The sequence below is a fragment of the Clarias gariepinus genome, chromosome 19 (assembly GCF_024256425.1).
Source record: "Clarias gariepinus isolate MV-2021 ecotype Netherlands chromosome 19, CGAR_prim_01v2, whole genome shotgun sequence".
Lineage (NCBI taxonomy): Eukaryota > Metazoa > Chordata > Actinopteri > Siluriformes > Clariidae > Clarias > Clarias gariepinus.
Window position 1 is genome coordinate 13,760,142 of NC_071118.1, and position 15,874 is coordinate 13,776,015.

The following is a 15,874-nucleotide window of genomic DNA, read 5'->3' on the forward strand; positions in this document are numbered from 1 at the left end:
GAATAGAAAGTATTAAATAGTAGAAAAATTATACAAATTTAGAAAAATGTCAAAAAACTTTAAGCTATTAAAATTTACATGTACAAATAATTAAATCAAATTGAATTTAATTAGTTAAATATTGAAATAATTTAATTGTATTATATAAAGCTGGTGTGAAATAAAAACAAACAATAAAAATTGGGCGGCATTGTGGCTTAGTGGTTAGCACTGTTGCCTTGCACCTCCAGGTTCTGGGTTAGAGTCCCGCATCGGGTCTGTGTACATGGGGTTTGCCTGTGTCCCCCCCGTGTATGGTGGGTTTCCTCTGGGTGTACTGGTCACCTCTCATAATACAAAGACATACAGATTAGGCTGTGTTTTGTTGTGGTATTGCACAGAGTGTGTGTGTTTCCGTGCCCTGCTATAGATTGGCAGCCTATCCTGGGTGTACCTTACCTTGGGCCCTAAGTCCGGGGGTAGGTTCCAGGCCCCCCAGTGACCATATATACAGGATAAAGCGGTATAGACAATGAGTGAGTCATAATAAAAAGTATGAATGAGTGAGTTAAGAATCAACTTGCTGTACTGAACTAAATGACTCGAATCACTAAAAGATTCATTTGCACAACACAACCAGAGAGGCGGCGAGCGCGCGCCCAGGCCCGGCCCCGCCCTCCTAGCAGCCATTTTCCTCCACCTTTACACCAGCTAACGGGGTACGAACTGGGGAGTCGTGTATATATATATATCACCACTGGAGGAAAGGACTGTTTTATCCGAGAAAACTACATTTAGAAGTATTTATTGGACGATAGAATGGTCTGTAGACACCTTCGACGTTAAACGCTTCTGGACTTTTTTTTTTTTCAAACCCTTGTTCATTTATTTCGGCGTGAAGATAGACGTGTTGCAGGGCCGCCATTTTTTGTTACCAAGTCTGTCGGACTGGGAGGCGAAGATAGCCTGTTAGCTGGTTGGATCACACGCGAAGAGAGAACTGGTTTAAAATATTTGATTGGACTTTAATGGACGCGACTGCCTTGTAAAAGTCCACACCGTGATGTAGACAGGTTTGTGTACGGATTATGGCGACCTGTTCTCTGTGCTGAGGTGGCTAGCTGGCTAACGTGCGATATTGTTCCGTAAAGTGGGTTAGCTTAGCTGCCTTATTAACATTACTTCGCGGAAGAAGGAACGGAAAAGCGGAACTTGAATGGAGCATTCTCGATTTCTCACTTTGTATAAGTGATTCGTTTTATTTAACTTAAAAAAAAAGTTGTGAAGCGATTATCGGTTGCATCGTCTGTGTAGGAATAAAACGTACCATTAAACCTTAGCAATGCAACAAAGTTGGTTCGTCGCAGCCTGTCTGTGAAACGTCAGGTTGCAGTTCAGTTTTACGGTCGGAAAAACTTAAATTAATTTATTGCATATTGAACTAATATATTGATCAAGTTAGAGCTTATTTATTTGACTTCAGTCATGTCGTCGGCGCGGTTCGATTCAGCGGACCGAAATAGTTGGTATTTCGGCGCTCTTTCTCGGCAGGAGACACAGAGCCGGTTACAGGGCCAGAGACACGGCATGTTTCTCGTTCGCGACTCATCCACTTGTCCCGGGGACTACGTACTTTCTGTGTCTGAAAACTCCAAAGTGTCCCACTACATCATTAACTCGTTACCCACCAAGAGGTTCAAAATCGGCGACCAGGAGTTCGAGCACCTTCCCGCGCTTCTGGAGTTCTATAAGATCCACTACCTGGACACGACCACGTTGATAGAACCTGCCCCCAGGTAAGAACCCCAAAACACCCCTGCACCCGGGGCTGTGCATTACTATCCTGATAGATAAGCATCATCATAAATGTAGTCCACGCTTGATACTAACCAAATCGACATAATTTATATCTCGGTAAGATTATGTAATATTGATAAATGTACTATAATTTGGTTTTGGTCGTAGAAATGAAAGAATTGAAAACAAATTATAAATTAATTGTTTTTAAATTATCTCTCCTATAATAATAATAATGTGATTTTTTTTTTGGTGATGTTGGCCACACCTGAACTTGAGTGCATTTTTTTAATATATATATTTTTTTTATTCAGTGCATAATCTCAGAGTAAAAATTATGTATTAGGATATGAATTTTTTTCTTCCTTCTCTCTGGTTACTGGTAGAAGTTGGAATAATGATCCGAGTGATTGACAAGGGCCAGGTTATAGTTACTGGAAAATTGGGTCAGATTATCTTCTGGCCTTCCCGATGTGCCGTGGTTAGTACCTACCAAATGTGGTCCAAGAAAAGGGAACCGGTGAACTGGGGATGTGGTCATATTGGCACCCAAGGCTCATTGATGCACATGCGGAGTGGAGGCTAGGCCTTTTGGTTTCGTTCCCACAGATCAGCCACTGTAGGCCACATTTGCTCTGTAGCAGTCAGTTTCTCCATGCTGACCCCTGTCCACTGGCAGAAGAGCCTACCATTTGCATTTCTCCTCTGGACCATTGTGCAATGGAAAAAGATGGCCCGGTCTGATAAATCCCTTTTTCCTTTAAATTATGTAAAAAGCCATTGTGTGCCATTTACTTTGCCTACCTGGGGGGTAGATGGTGCTAAGATGCACTATGTGAATAAGGCAAGCCAGTGGAGGCAGTGTGATGTTTTGGCAATGGTCTGCAAAGACATATTGGGTCCTGTATATGGATGTTTCTCTGACATGTACAACCTACCTAAACATTGTTACAGGCCAAGTACACCCTTTCATCATAGTGGTATTCACTACTGCCAGTGTCCTCTTTCAGCCGAATAATGCTCCCTGCCAAACTACAAAAAAGTTCAGGAATGGGTGTTGACTTTGCTTCCAAAATCTCCACATTTTAATTCTATCGAGCATTGGTAGGCTGTGCTGGGCCAACATTATCAGATGCAGACACATGCTGTTGTAGTTCATCCACCTCAGGGTTTAATGTTGTACAGTCTTTTTTTTTTTTTTTTTTGTTGCTTGAGTCACCATAGTCTTCCTGTTAGTTTGAACCAGGCTGACCAGCAATGTGATAGCGCTATGTAAGGAGCTTCTCACTTTCAGTATTATTGTGCTCGTTCCAAAATATTGGTTTTATAATAACATATTTGCAGCACTTGTATACAAGGAGAAGACACTCCTTGGAGTCTAAGACCAAATTATTGGATTTTATTTATGTATGTAGTTTGGTAATTGGTTATCTGATGATGTTCCTGTAAGAATTGCTTTATTTTAAATTTATGGATGGATTCTCTCTGTTTATTATTGCTTTCTACAGGCAAAGGTGAAATCGTAAATGTACATTTTCCAACACAAAAACGTCTTCAGTACAGAGATGGTTATATTTTTTGTATTGGTAACTTAGGCTGGCTGTGAAGGAATATCTCAGGTCACTGGTTCGAAGGCATGGCAAGTGTCTGTGAGATCATGCCTTCAGAAAGGGGCCGATAGCGTTTTGCTCAGAATATTGTAAGCTGTTAAAATATTTGTAGGTTGGCTTCATATGCCCTAAAGGAAGCACATGCTTGTCCAAACCTCCAAGCCTAGTTGCTGATGTGAGGTAAGCAAATTTTGAAGAGATGTTGGGGTTGTTTGAGTGATATATGATATCCCTTATGTCTTAACACCTCCATTATGAAATCTGGATGTATGGAAGAATGTCTTAAGCTGGTCTTCTACTAACTTTTTAGCAAAATAAATATTTTATATTGACAGTTACATATTGCTGCTCAGCAGTAATCCACTGTAAATTCAGCAGTTTGCAGTAGATTATCTACATTTGTATGCTAGTTTCCCCTAGAATTTTTTAGGCATGGTGGCAAGAGGATGATGGAGGTTTTGCGTGCACTCATTAAAATTTGTGGTTATTTATTTCTCACACAACATTTGGTTAGTAATTTCCATGAGTGTACTGCAGTGTAGTGCTGATTCGGACAGGCCAAGCCCTTTGTTATTTCAGCACTTTGTTGCAAAGCTGTGGGTGAAAATATGTCAATTTTTGTATTCTGTTGATTTTTCACAACTACCTGGAAGGCTTCATAACTGTAATAAGGGCTAATATGTATTGTTCTTATTGTTCTTATATGTATTGTTCTTATTGTTCTTGTATTGTACTACAGAGTAGTGCTGATTTGGAGAGGCTGAGCATTTTAATTAAATAATTGTATTTTTAGCAGCACTTACAATGCCGGCAGTAGACATTTGTGTCTTTTCAACTTGCACAAATAAAATAACAGTTTTAAATTACTTGTATAATATAAACCACACAAGAATACCTAAAAGTGTGTTTGCCGCTTCTAATTAATATAAGACCTATTTTTAAGACACCTCACTGGCGTTTATTTTGACATGCTGATGGGCACATCAATAAACTTCTTTTGTACAAGACTACATGAGTTCTAATGAAAGGAGGATTTCTGTACTTTTCTCTGTCTTTTAAATACAGTGAGATGTTTTCACATTGCATATTTAACAAGGGTGATATGAGGATTGCCAGGTCATTTTCCCACTCTATTGGATCATACCTAAGAGACATTGAATATCAAGCAAATATTGATTGTCCATCCAATTAGCTCTAGGATAAATCAGCTTAGAGAGCAGAAAAACATGTCTGGATCGGAAATGCCACACATTCTTTATTCCAACAGTATTAAACATTGATTATACAAGCCAGTTCTCCACAACGCTCCATTCATTAGTTATATACAAACAGTAAAATAGAGCAATGATATCCCCTACCACTCTTTACAAAGATGAATAAGTTCAGCGAGGTAGCTAATTTAAGGATTCAAGGATTCTTTATTGTCATACCAGCACACTTCCATGTTCTGGTAAGAAATAAGGACCCAGGTCCCGTTTAAGCCACATAGATAGCAGAGTAATATAAATATGAGGATGTATATATGTAGGTACATGAATATAAATAAGAGCAGTCAGAGATATATTATGCAGAAATTTAGACATAAACTATACATAGTGTATTGCACATTTTCAGGAACTGTATTGCACACATTGTACATTCGACTTATAGAGTTATATATATATTGCACCATACGGTTATATATTACACAAAAAATATAAATTAGAGCAGCATTATAGCAAAATTACTTCTGTACCTGATGTACACACTTTCAACTCTAATCTACTACAAAGGAAGTGCCACCTTATGGACTATATTGGTAGCATCATGTCTTCTAAAACTTCTAGGGGAAAATAAAGCCTGTTATATATACGCATGAAGAAGTGGGGGACTTGTTGGCATGGCAACCTGCCATGCCTGTACTATTGTAGGGGACACTGTATGTTCTTTTGCAATGGCCCATGTTTCCTTATTCTTATGCAACAAACCCGAATATAAGATATTCTATTTATACAAGTGCCAGGCTTGATTTTAAATCCAAAGATTTAATTAATTAATATATATATATATTTGAAATGCCATAATTTTAAGCCCAATGTCTCTTTCAACAGGTTCTCTACCACTGCTCTAACCAGCGGCCCAGTTCAGCCCATCGGTGGCCACGGTGATGAGAATTTGGAGTATGTGCGGACTCTTTATGACTTCACTGGCAGTGATGCTGAAGATCTTCCTTTCAAGAAGGGTGAGATCCTGATTATCCTGGACAAGCCTGAAGAGCAGTGGTGGAGCGCAAAGAACAAGGAGGGCCGTGTTGGAATGATCCCTGTCCCCTACGTAGAAAAGATAGTCAGGCCATTGCCTCACACTGGGACAGTTGGTCATGGCTCACGCAACTCAAACAGCTATGGCATCCCTGAGCCTGCGCATGCTTACGCTCAGCCACAGACGCCATCTCCCTTGCCCCCTGGCACACCTGGAGCTGTCATTAACCCGCTTCCCTCCATGCAGAACGGGCCCGTCATGGCAAGAGCTATTCAGAAACGAGTTCCATGTGCATACGACAAGACTGCCTTAGCACTGGAGGTATGATTTTCTTTTTTTTTGTACTCTGAATTCTTACATCATACAGTTTGAAACTTTTTAGATTAGGTCCTATGTAAAATCATTAGCCTATTTTATGTAAAAAAATAAAAAAAAAAGCACGTCTCTGAGAATGCTCCTTCAGATAGTCTCAACAATATTTTTATTAAAAAAGTCAAATACAAAAATGAAATGTAAACAACAAAAATATAAGGTAAGTTTTTTCCTGAGGGGAAACTTTTGAGCCCATGGAGTGTCATAGGGAGAATTTTCACATTATTTCCATTGTGACTTTTTGACTTTTAAATGTACTGCTATTCGTTAAAAATAGTTGCAGAGTGGCATATTCCAACAAGACATCGAAGAGGTTTAAACACCAAAGAGACAGCAGGGGCAGGGCTGCATGGTGAGGCAGAATGAGGGCGGGGCTTTGTGGAGAGTGAGAGAAGAGAGATTCAAACACTGGCATGGTTTTGATGAAACGGGTCATGTAACATAACAATAAACTATATCAATATAAACAGTGTTGTCTCTTCCTATATAACCTTTTTTTTTAATGTATCAATTTACCTTTAAAAGTTCCTTCGGACTCAATAAAGTATCCATCCATTAAAAAAAATTAACAATAATGGAATTTTCTTCTGAATCGATAAAGTATCTGTCTAAAAATTCAATATAGCCCCTGGCCCTAATTACTGGTTCTAATGCAACTTACGAGTCCAAGTTACCCTGCACATAAGATGGTTACAAAGCAAAAGGATTATCCATCTAAGATGAACAAAATCCTCACTTTTGGATTGTTGTAGTTCTACAAGGTTTTAGGTGTCTGATGTTAAAATGTATATGATGAAGTTTAGTGTTTGGATCAGCTTAGGAATTCCCTGTTGTGTTGTGGCCTAATATTCTTGTGAGCAAGCTTGAATCACAGCTCTCTGTCTGAGACACTGTAACTGTGTGAATAAATCTTGTTTAAGCTCGTTGAGCAGCACTGCAGGCAGAGTAACACTATTGGTCTATTTGTTAACTTAACATTTGCTTAATATATTACCATTGTCTTGACTTGGGAAGCACTGGAGTGCTTGGCATGATTTGCTGGGCTTTTAAAAGTGTTGTAGGTGTCTGGTCTTTGCTAGGGGGATCCCCAATTCCATTTTTTAACCTCATAAAATAAACTTAAATAAAATTCTAAACACGAAGTGGGCTTTTGGTTTATGATTAGTTCGTGTCCTCGTAAAACCTAACCACATTTGTGGATCATATACAAGATGAGAGTGAGTAGTTAAAAAGCATGTTAATGTGATGGTACACTGCCGTTTTCAGGACTTCAAACACTGTATATCCCAACTGAGTAGTTGTTTTAAGTGTATGAGAATAATTTAAATTCATCGTTGTTTTTAAAAATAATAATAATTATTTTCAAGTTAATGTTTAGTATTCTGTCTGATCATTGTCTGATACTAAACATGACTTGACTTTAAGAAACTTTGTTCAGACGAGTCAGGGTGTGGTCATGATGTACTATTCCCATCACATCACAGGCACTTTGTTGTTTTTTCAGTCACCATGACAACTCTTTGTTTCTGCTTACGTAGACTTCCACAGTTTAGTGATTAATTAGAAAAGTCTTGTGGGTTTTGTTTCTCACTAAAATTGTTTAAATGAATAAGAAGTAGCAGACCACACCATTTTAACGTTCAATGGCATTTTAATGGCAGGTATTTATTAATCTACAGATAAATAACTTGTGTTATAACAGCATGCTATTATATCAAAGGAAAGAAGTGCTTCTTGCTTTGTTCCTGAGACTGTGAACAAACATGTTGCCTTAACATCATCCTTCAGTAAACTGGAATTTGTAGTTGAGAAGACTATCCCAAGTTAATAGTTAAGGGGTCTTTTTTTCTTTGGCTTCTTCTAGTTAGGGTTTAGGAATCCTGAGTTTTGATTATAGAGGATATTTTGAGTTCATCAATATGAAATAAAGTTTCTCTATATATATTAGAATTATCTTAAAATAGACAAGTGTGTGTCTAACACGAGGATTGGAGATATTGCAATAGCATACTGCAGTTGAAAGAAATGACTCATTTTATTGCAATGCCACTGTGTCACTAATTTTGTGAAGCAGTTTAGTGCTAGAAAATATATTTTAGCTAGTACTGCATTTGACTTAAGGTTGAAACATCTCGTTTCCAATCTGAGTGAGCAAAACTTCAAATTCCTTCTTGGGGAAAATCTGTATCAAATCAACATGGGTGCTAGAATCTTCAGAGGTAAATACATTAGCTATATGTTACTTAATTTTAATAATTTATTATTTAAATAAATAATTTTATGTAGTATTTATATTTTATATATATTAATTTGTGCTGTCAGTTGATAAAAAATTTTTATCTAGTTAATCACAGTCATAGTTTGTTAATGTTGACAGTCCTAATTTTTATTTTATTTAAATGTAAAAATGAAAGTCACATTAAAACTAATTTTTTTTATTTATTTATTAACCAAATTAATTCTGAAATTTGTCCAGCATTAAATTAAAATTGCAGAAAAGTCATCATTTAATTCTGTTTATTAATGATGTCATTTACAGTGAATCTGACCAAGTGCAGACCAGCTTTTTTGGTCAAAGAGATTAGGTAGGCATACATTAAGTGTTTAGTTGAACACTTTTGTCTTTAAAAAAAAAAAAAAACTAATGTCATGTGAAGACTAGATAACTATGCGTATTGTGTCATGTGTTTTTAAATTAGAGACTTATTACAGACGAATTACTTGAAATCCACCTTTTAGCTGATTACTGTTGGCAGGGCTGTTCCCTGGGACACCTTGTCGCAAAGGAAGAGTTCAGGGCGAGTTGGATCGAGTCCTGAGCAAAATTCCATTCCTTAAATCTTTTGAGTTGGCAAGTTCCAGCTTTTCCCTCAGTTTCATAGCTAAGCCAGAAAAAGGGTAGACACATGCTCACATACCAACGTGAAAGAAAAACTGCTGCAAGGGACTATGCCACAGCATGCACGTGTTATTTTAGAGCACCTCATTTAACATTGTTTAATAAAAAAATATGTGATTGTAAATTATAAAATGTATGACTTAAGTGGTTACATTAGACCTTTATTTATTTGTAGTTTTTACAGACATGGATCATAAACTATTACCTGTTATTTTTATTTTTGTGGAAATAAGACATATTTAGTAGCATTTAGTGGTCTTTTTAAAATAATTAATATAAAAAAACAAATTTATAGTTTATACATTTTTAATGGAGAGAAAAGGTGCACAAACACATCAAGCGAGCGATCACTTTTCATCTGAACACAGCACAAAGCAGATGAATTAAAATTCTACGCAGTAACAGTGAAGAAGGGCCATTGTGAACAAAGCATGTTTACAAAATTTTACAATTAAAATATTGACAAACCATTTTAAAAAAAGGAATTAAACTTGATTGACTTGCACCAGACTTTCCCAAAAGTACCAGTGCGATTAAAAACTACTCATGTATGATTATCTATAGGTCCAAATAAGCGGTGTTGTTTCGCATGGTTTTGTGTTTTCTTACATAAAATAAAAATTTTGTTGAATCTAGCAGAAATTACAAGATAGCTAACTGTCCACTGTTTGAAACTACATGTAAGGGATTTTTAACCAACTTGCTACATGAAACATTTTGTCACACTCAACCTTTCACTTCGTCATTAGACTCGAATAGGAATGTTTATTTTAAAGTGAATTATTTCACATAATTTAAATGACCTTTTTTTTGTAAATCTACTTGTAATGGTAAACATTGGTACTGGTATTTTTCAGACTGTTCACCTTTGAAAAATATTCAGCTTTGTCTCGAAATTTCCAGCCAACCACAAAAGTCTGGGCAGTAGTCTACCATGAATTGAAACCTTCCCCCTGGGCCAATCAAGGTAGATTGCTGCAGTGGTGATTTTGTTCTAAAGGCTAAACTCACACTTTATGCCACTTCAGCCATGAAAGATTTAAAGTCATGAAACATTTCTCTCAGTGAATTGACCAGAAGCTGCCTAAACTTTCTAAACGTGGGCATCCTGCAAGCACTCTATTGTTAAAATTTTATTTTAAATTATTATTTTTTGTCATATGCACAGTGCGATATGCAGTGAAATGCTTATACGACCGCCCGTGACCTTAAAAAAAAATCATAATATTAATAAGAAATAAATTATGGAATAAAACAAAGCAAAACTTTAGAAATTAGAAGGTAAGAAAAAAATATAAAAGATAACAATAATGAATTTTTTTATAACAATAGAATTGTTTATAAATTATATATAAATTTTATATATTGTAAATATTTAATATTTAAAACAGTAATTTAATGTTAGCACTGTGACTGATCAAGCATTATTGGCCAATAAAAGTCTTGTGTTTACTATAAAATATTATTCTAAAATGTTAAATGTTTTTTCATGTGATCATTTTTTTTATATAAATAGATATTTAAATGAGAAATTACTTTAATCAAAGTTAAAATATTAAACATTGAAGTCATGTTTTTTATTAGAGAGTATAAGACTATTTGTAACAAAAGGATTATTTGATAAACCAGAAAATAATCAGTAGCTTAATTGTGAAAATGAGTGTTTGGCGGATAAATAAATAATAAATAGTTCTTGTATTAGTGTATATATTTGCAAGGTGTGTACTGTGTGTGTGTGTGTGTGTGTGTGCGTGAGAAAAAAAAAAAAGATGAATCCCATAACATTTCATGGCCTAGAGCAGAAAACTGTAAATTGGAACAGTTATTTTTGGCTCTGTTTTCTTCACATAGTCTTTTCTGGGTTCTCTGCTATATTTAGGATGAATTGAGTGTGTTAGTGTCAGGGCTTTTTTATAACTGGTTGGCAAACCATTAATACGAGTGGATTTGTGTAGAACTTCCTCTCAAGGCACTTGTGAGAAATTTCTAGTGAAAACTATTGGCATCGCTGGTTTGTCCACCAGATATTTTAAATTGAAGTGTAGTAGTGAGATGTAGTAGTGGGAATCCCCCCCTCCCTTTTTTTGTTTGTTAAATAGTTTTGAATACCAGCCCATTTTTGTCACCTACACACTTGTTTAGTTTATACAAATCTTACACTATGTACTGAAGCAAACGGCAGTGTGTAGTTTGCTGGCAAAAACACATTCCTTAAAGGAGGAGGAACATTTCCTTCTGTTTTGAACCTGTATTATGGGGCTCATCCAGAGGTTTGAAGTCAGATTGTAAGGTGCTTTGTATATCTTTGGGAGTGATTATTGCATAGACAGCACAGAAAAATTGCACTCCTAAACATCAAAATTGCTTAATAATTCAGACATGTTATTCAGTAATGTTTTTTTTTATTATTGGTCTGTGAACTGCCATCCTCAGGTCTGTCCACTGATGTCCACACTTCTCTGGTCCATTTTAGTGTTCTCTCAGCTCTCTTCGATCTCCCAGCACCCTGATTTAGCTAATTAACAGCTAATTACTACCGCATAGAATTTGTGGTAGAGCAGGAGAGTACTAAAATGTGAATTCTCCTTTGACTTTTAAAGTGGCTTTTATCAAGCCAACCTTCTATGATCACCTGACTGATGAAGTATTTGAGAAGGTTGTCCATCTAGCCGCTTCCCCTGTTTCTGTGGAATACATCTAAAGCTTCATTACAGTGACAGTGATGTACGTTGTCACTTCTCTGACCAATGCGTTACATACTATTCTATGAATTGGAGGGTCTTATGCACGCAGTTGTTTTTGTTTTTAAATCGTGTCGAAAACACCATGGACCTGAGGTCATTTTGAACTGGCCTAACCAAGATATCTGGGTTTTGTGTAAATTAGTGCTCATTTTTGTAAACGTGTTTTATTGGTCATCAGTTATTGTGTAGATTAATGACAACATGACTTTAATCCATTTAAAATGAAATCCATGATAATATTAAATAAGTAATATAAAAATAATATAGTATCTAATAATCTAATGGTGTTTAATTGGTGTTGTGGTGTTTTCGCAGGTGGGTGACATTGTCAAAGTGACCAGGATGAACATCAGCGGTCAGTGGGAAGGTGAAGTGAATGGCAGGAGAGGCTTGTTTCCTTTCACCCATGTTAAAATATTGGATTCCCAAAACCCGGATGAAAGCGAATGACCTGGGTGTTGCTCTGTCGGCGCCCTTCTCGACCTGCTGGCTGTCCTGCCGTCGTCACCACCGGAATCGCACTTGCCTGCTTGAGGCCCTGCCACAGAGCGCATCTCTCAAGCGAACCATTTGCGCAGCTTCTGACTGTTTACAGCTCCAAACTTGAATAGTTCGTAATCCCCTTTTTCCTAGTATCGATTCCCATATCGGTATTTTTGTCTGCCCTTCAATGTGCTGTTTTTTCCATCTGTCCTTATGCCAAGGTGAGGTGTGAGTACTCTGGCTTGTTGTCATGCCTAGTTTTTCTCGCGGCCCCCCCACCCCCCTTTGAAAACGCTAGCTTCGACTGTAAACAAGCCAAAACGCATTGAGAAAGCAAGATGGTCTTGTTGAGAAAGAAACAACATTTCAAACTGAGGATTAAATTGAAATTAAATCTTTTTTCTTTTCCATTGTGCTTCCCCATCTTTTCCTCTTCACTCCCTAGTGAGACTGTGAGACGTAAGCAGTTCTAATCAACTCCGTCTCCTCCTGACAGGTTTCTGTAGAGTTCAGAGCATCATATGAATTTAATATTAATTCACAATACATCTCAGAAGCAGACTTTGTGTGTGAAACTAGTCTACAGCTGTAGCCTTTTTGATTTTTGCCATGATACACAAAGTGTAAATATCAGGTGTGTAATGTGTGAAATGGTTGTGGCTTTAGAACAGTAAAGATAGGTTTCTCTGGGAGGCTTCTTGGCAGGCAGTCCTGATTATCCCCAGTGATACAAAAAGTATGCTTTCTTTTTATTTTTGAGGTTTGCAACTCATCCAAACCTCCTATACTGATGTGAATAGAACAGCTTGTATGTGGCTTCATAAGGAAGCAGGTGTCACTGGAAGGATTGGGTCTGTGATTAATGCTGCTCTCTGCTTTACCTTTGTTTCCACTGAGCTCAACCCGTGTTGTAATTTAGCTGATTTTTGCACATTGGCAATTTTCATTTGTAAATGGTTAATTTGGTGTTTAGTAGCATTCAAACTTTTTTTTTTTTTTTTTATCTAGCCAATGAATCAGTCATTTACTGTGTGCTTTAAAATGACCTGTTGTGGAGGAAAAAACCCTCTAATTTTCCGAAAAGGGATAAAAATGTCTACTGGTTGCCTATGATGCGCATGATGTGACTAAAAGCGCTCTTCCTCTCGCCCTTGCCTTCACATGCCTCAATTTGCCATAGTTTCACTTGTAACACTTGGCAAGTGAAAATCAACATGAATCCTGTATTATAACGTTGCAGTTGCAATCCTAATGCACTAGCATTCACACACTTTAAACACCTTTACAGGATGTTCTCATCACAAACACCAAAAGACATAGAGAGAGCCTGCAAAGTATATAATCACAATATTTTTCTTGGTACCTGCAAAACAATGGTTGGAAATTTTCTTTAAATGTCCATAAATTTGTAGCGGATTTTAACATGAAGTTACAGTGAGTTGATTCATAGGAGAAAACCTGACCAACTGACAGTACGCATGATATTAAGTATTGTTTATACATCATATCATCCAACTATCCAATCCACAGTCTTCTCAAAACAACTTAAATTTTTAGATGTACCGTGTACAATCTACAGTAAAATGTTAATTACAATAATAGTCACCTTCAACTTCCACAGGATGAAATAATGGTGCAGTGGTGGAAAAAATAAGCAAGATGCAGTGTCCTTTTGCTGCTTCTGAATCACTTCACTCCAAATTCATGTCTAATATGCTTATCACTGCCATCATTGTTTCACGTTGCTTTATCGTATCACGTTACCATTGGCGTGACCTCACATCGACCCAAAGTCACAATATAAAGTGATAAAGTTACCGGAGGTCATAGATTTCCTGTGTAAGTTTGCAGCATACAGCAACGTCTACAGCCACAAATGAAATAATGAATTTTATTTTGTACTGATGATAATTAAATGTCAATCATGCCGAGGTAAATCTACAAATCCAGAGGATTGGCTTTGGTAAGTTCCACAGTACCTATGTTTAATTTTAGGCCTGAAAGAGACGTTTGATTTCCCATTCTTCAATCAAGATATAAACCACATATTACACACATGTTCCGTTATGTGGAATTCATATGCAAATTTTGATGATTATTTAAAAAAAAAAAAAAAAGCTAACTAGAATTAAGTTTAAAGACCAGAGTGATATTAGACAATGTGAACCCAAGATCGTCTTTTGTTGCTTTGCCACTTTTCATTTTCTTTCTCAACTCCAAACTTGCTTTTTAATGATAGCAGCTAAGTCAGAGCCATCTTTTGGTTTTGCTCCCCAAAAACGGTTTTAGGATATCATTTTTAAGTGTTCAAATAATTTAATTTTTTAATTATAATAACAGTATTACTGTCCTTTTTTTTTTGCATAAAGAGGTACTCTTAGTGTCTAGTACAAAAAAATGGAAATGTGCCTTTTTTATTTTCTTTGACCAGTGAACATGTGTCACTGACATGTCACTGACATTTGTCACTGTTTGCCCATCAGTAACATCCATGCTGATACGATCCATCATGTACAGAGTGAGCAAATAAAATTTACTTCTCTTAACTGCCTCTGGTCTGCTTCCTGTAATTGTGGGGATGTTTGCTGACGGAGAGAGAACTGTGTCCTGGAGGTGGAGACTTTATTTTCATGAACATGTTGCCTTGGTTTGGAGAGGGGAGTTTTGGAAGTGGAACAGGATGATAGATGCTTAGTCTTTCTGGATTTTTTTTCTTTTTAATTAGCACTAGTCTTGTCTCCTGAGAAAGGAAGTAATTAGTAAATGTTAATGGAATACTAAGAAAAGAAATGTGCTTTGATGACCTACAGAAACTTCTCAAAGGCAGTTTTTTTCCCTCCTTCATTTTTATGCCTAGGCTTTTTTAGGCATAGGATCAATCATGCGCTATACTCCCACTACTCTTTACCTTAACTGGTTTTGTTTCCTAGTTTATTCTAAGTGTTAATATGATGTGTATTTTGTAAGTTGCTAATCTGGTAGCTATAAGCTCATATTGCTTGTATGCTGCATTAGCCTTGTAGCTTCAGTGCAGAAATAATGAAAATGCAAATCTAGGAACAACAGTCTTTAAATGTATAACTTGAAATTATTAATGAAGATAAGCAATATTGGTGAGTGCTGTAGTGCTGGGTATAGCCTGGCTATGGTGCGGTTGTAGGCATGACGGTGAAGCTCAAGTGCTAAAGGCATCGAAGCAGTACTTTATCCAGCAGATCATGCAGACCTACTGTACTTTCACCAATGCTTTGACTGACAGTTAGTGTAATTAACGATTGCTCCTCGGACATGGACTTGTACGTATAGTTAAATTCCCCAGTGCTGTTACCGTATATTATCACCATTTATGGAAATCCTCTTGTCCAATCAGGTTGCTCGGTCAGAACCGATCATTTTCCTTTATTTTTTATTCTGCACTCCATTTAGTTTGAAACTACTGTTTGTGTTTTATTTGTAACTATATATTTTTTATGTTCTTTACAATATATTATATAAACATAGATTCCATTAGATAATATAAAACTTCTATTTGAATAAATTGTAATAGAAATTGGAACTAGTGCATTAATACACAGGTGAAATAAATCACCTTCATTATCTTGTTGCAGTGGCACCTGTCGTTGGTGGGGTGGGGTTATTTTTAAATGATGCCTCACCAGCCTTTCTTGCTTTCTTACTCTTCAATAAGCGAAAGAGCGAGAAAAGAATTTTAAAAAATTATAAAATAACTACTGAATAAAAGCTTTTTC

General features: G+C 36.6%; 1 protein-coding gene across 1 annotated transcript; it reads left to right on the forward strand.

Annotated features, from left to right (window-relative positions):
* Positions 1–672: 672 nt before the first annotated feature.
* On the forward strand, positions 673–14,671 carry crkl (v-crk avian sarcoma virus CT10 oncogene homolog-like). Its single transcript, XM_053478457.1, has 3 exons — positions 673–1,775; positions 5,477–5,948; positions 11,958–14,671. The coding sequence occupies exons 1-3, from the start codon at positions 1,465–1,467 to the stop codon at positions 12,090–12,092; spliced, it is 918 nt and encodes a 305-aa protein (XP_053334432.1). The 5' UTR covers positions 673–1,464; the 3' UTR covers positions 12,093–14,671.
* Positions 14,672–15,874: the final 1,203 nt, after the last annotated feature.

Bases quoted from the DNA above. Each gene is read 5' to 3' on its own strand.
- crkl (XM_053478457.1), top strand. From the start codon at position 1,465: ATGTCGTCGGCGCGGTTCGATTCAGCGGACCGAAATAGTTGGTATTTC. The intron at 1,776-5,476 runs GTAAGAACCCCA...CTCTTTCAACAG, and splicing joins TTGATAGAACCTGCCCCCAG to GTTCTCTACCACTGCTCTAA. The intron at 5,949-11,957 runs GTATGATTTTCT...GTGTTTTCGCAG, and splicing joins AGACTGCCTTAGCACTGGAG to GTGGGTGACATTGTCAAAGT.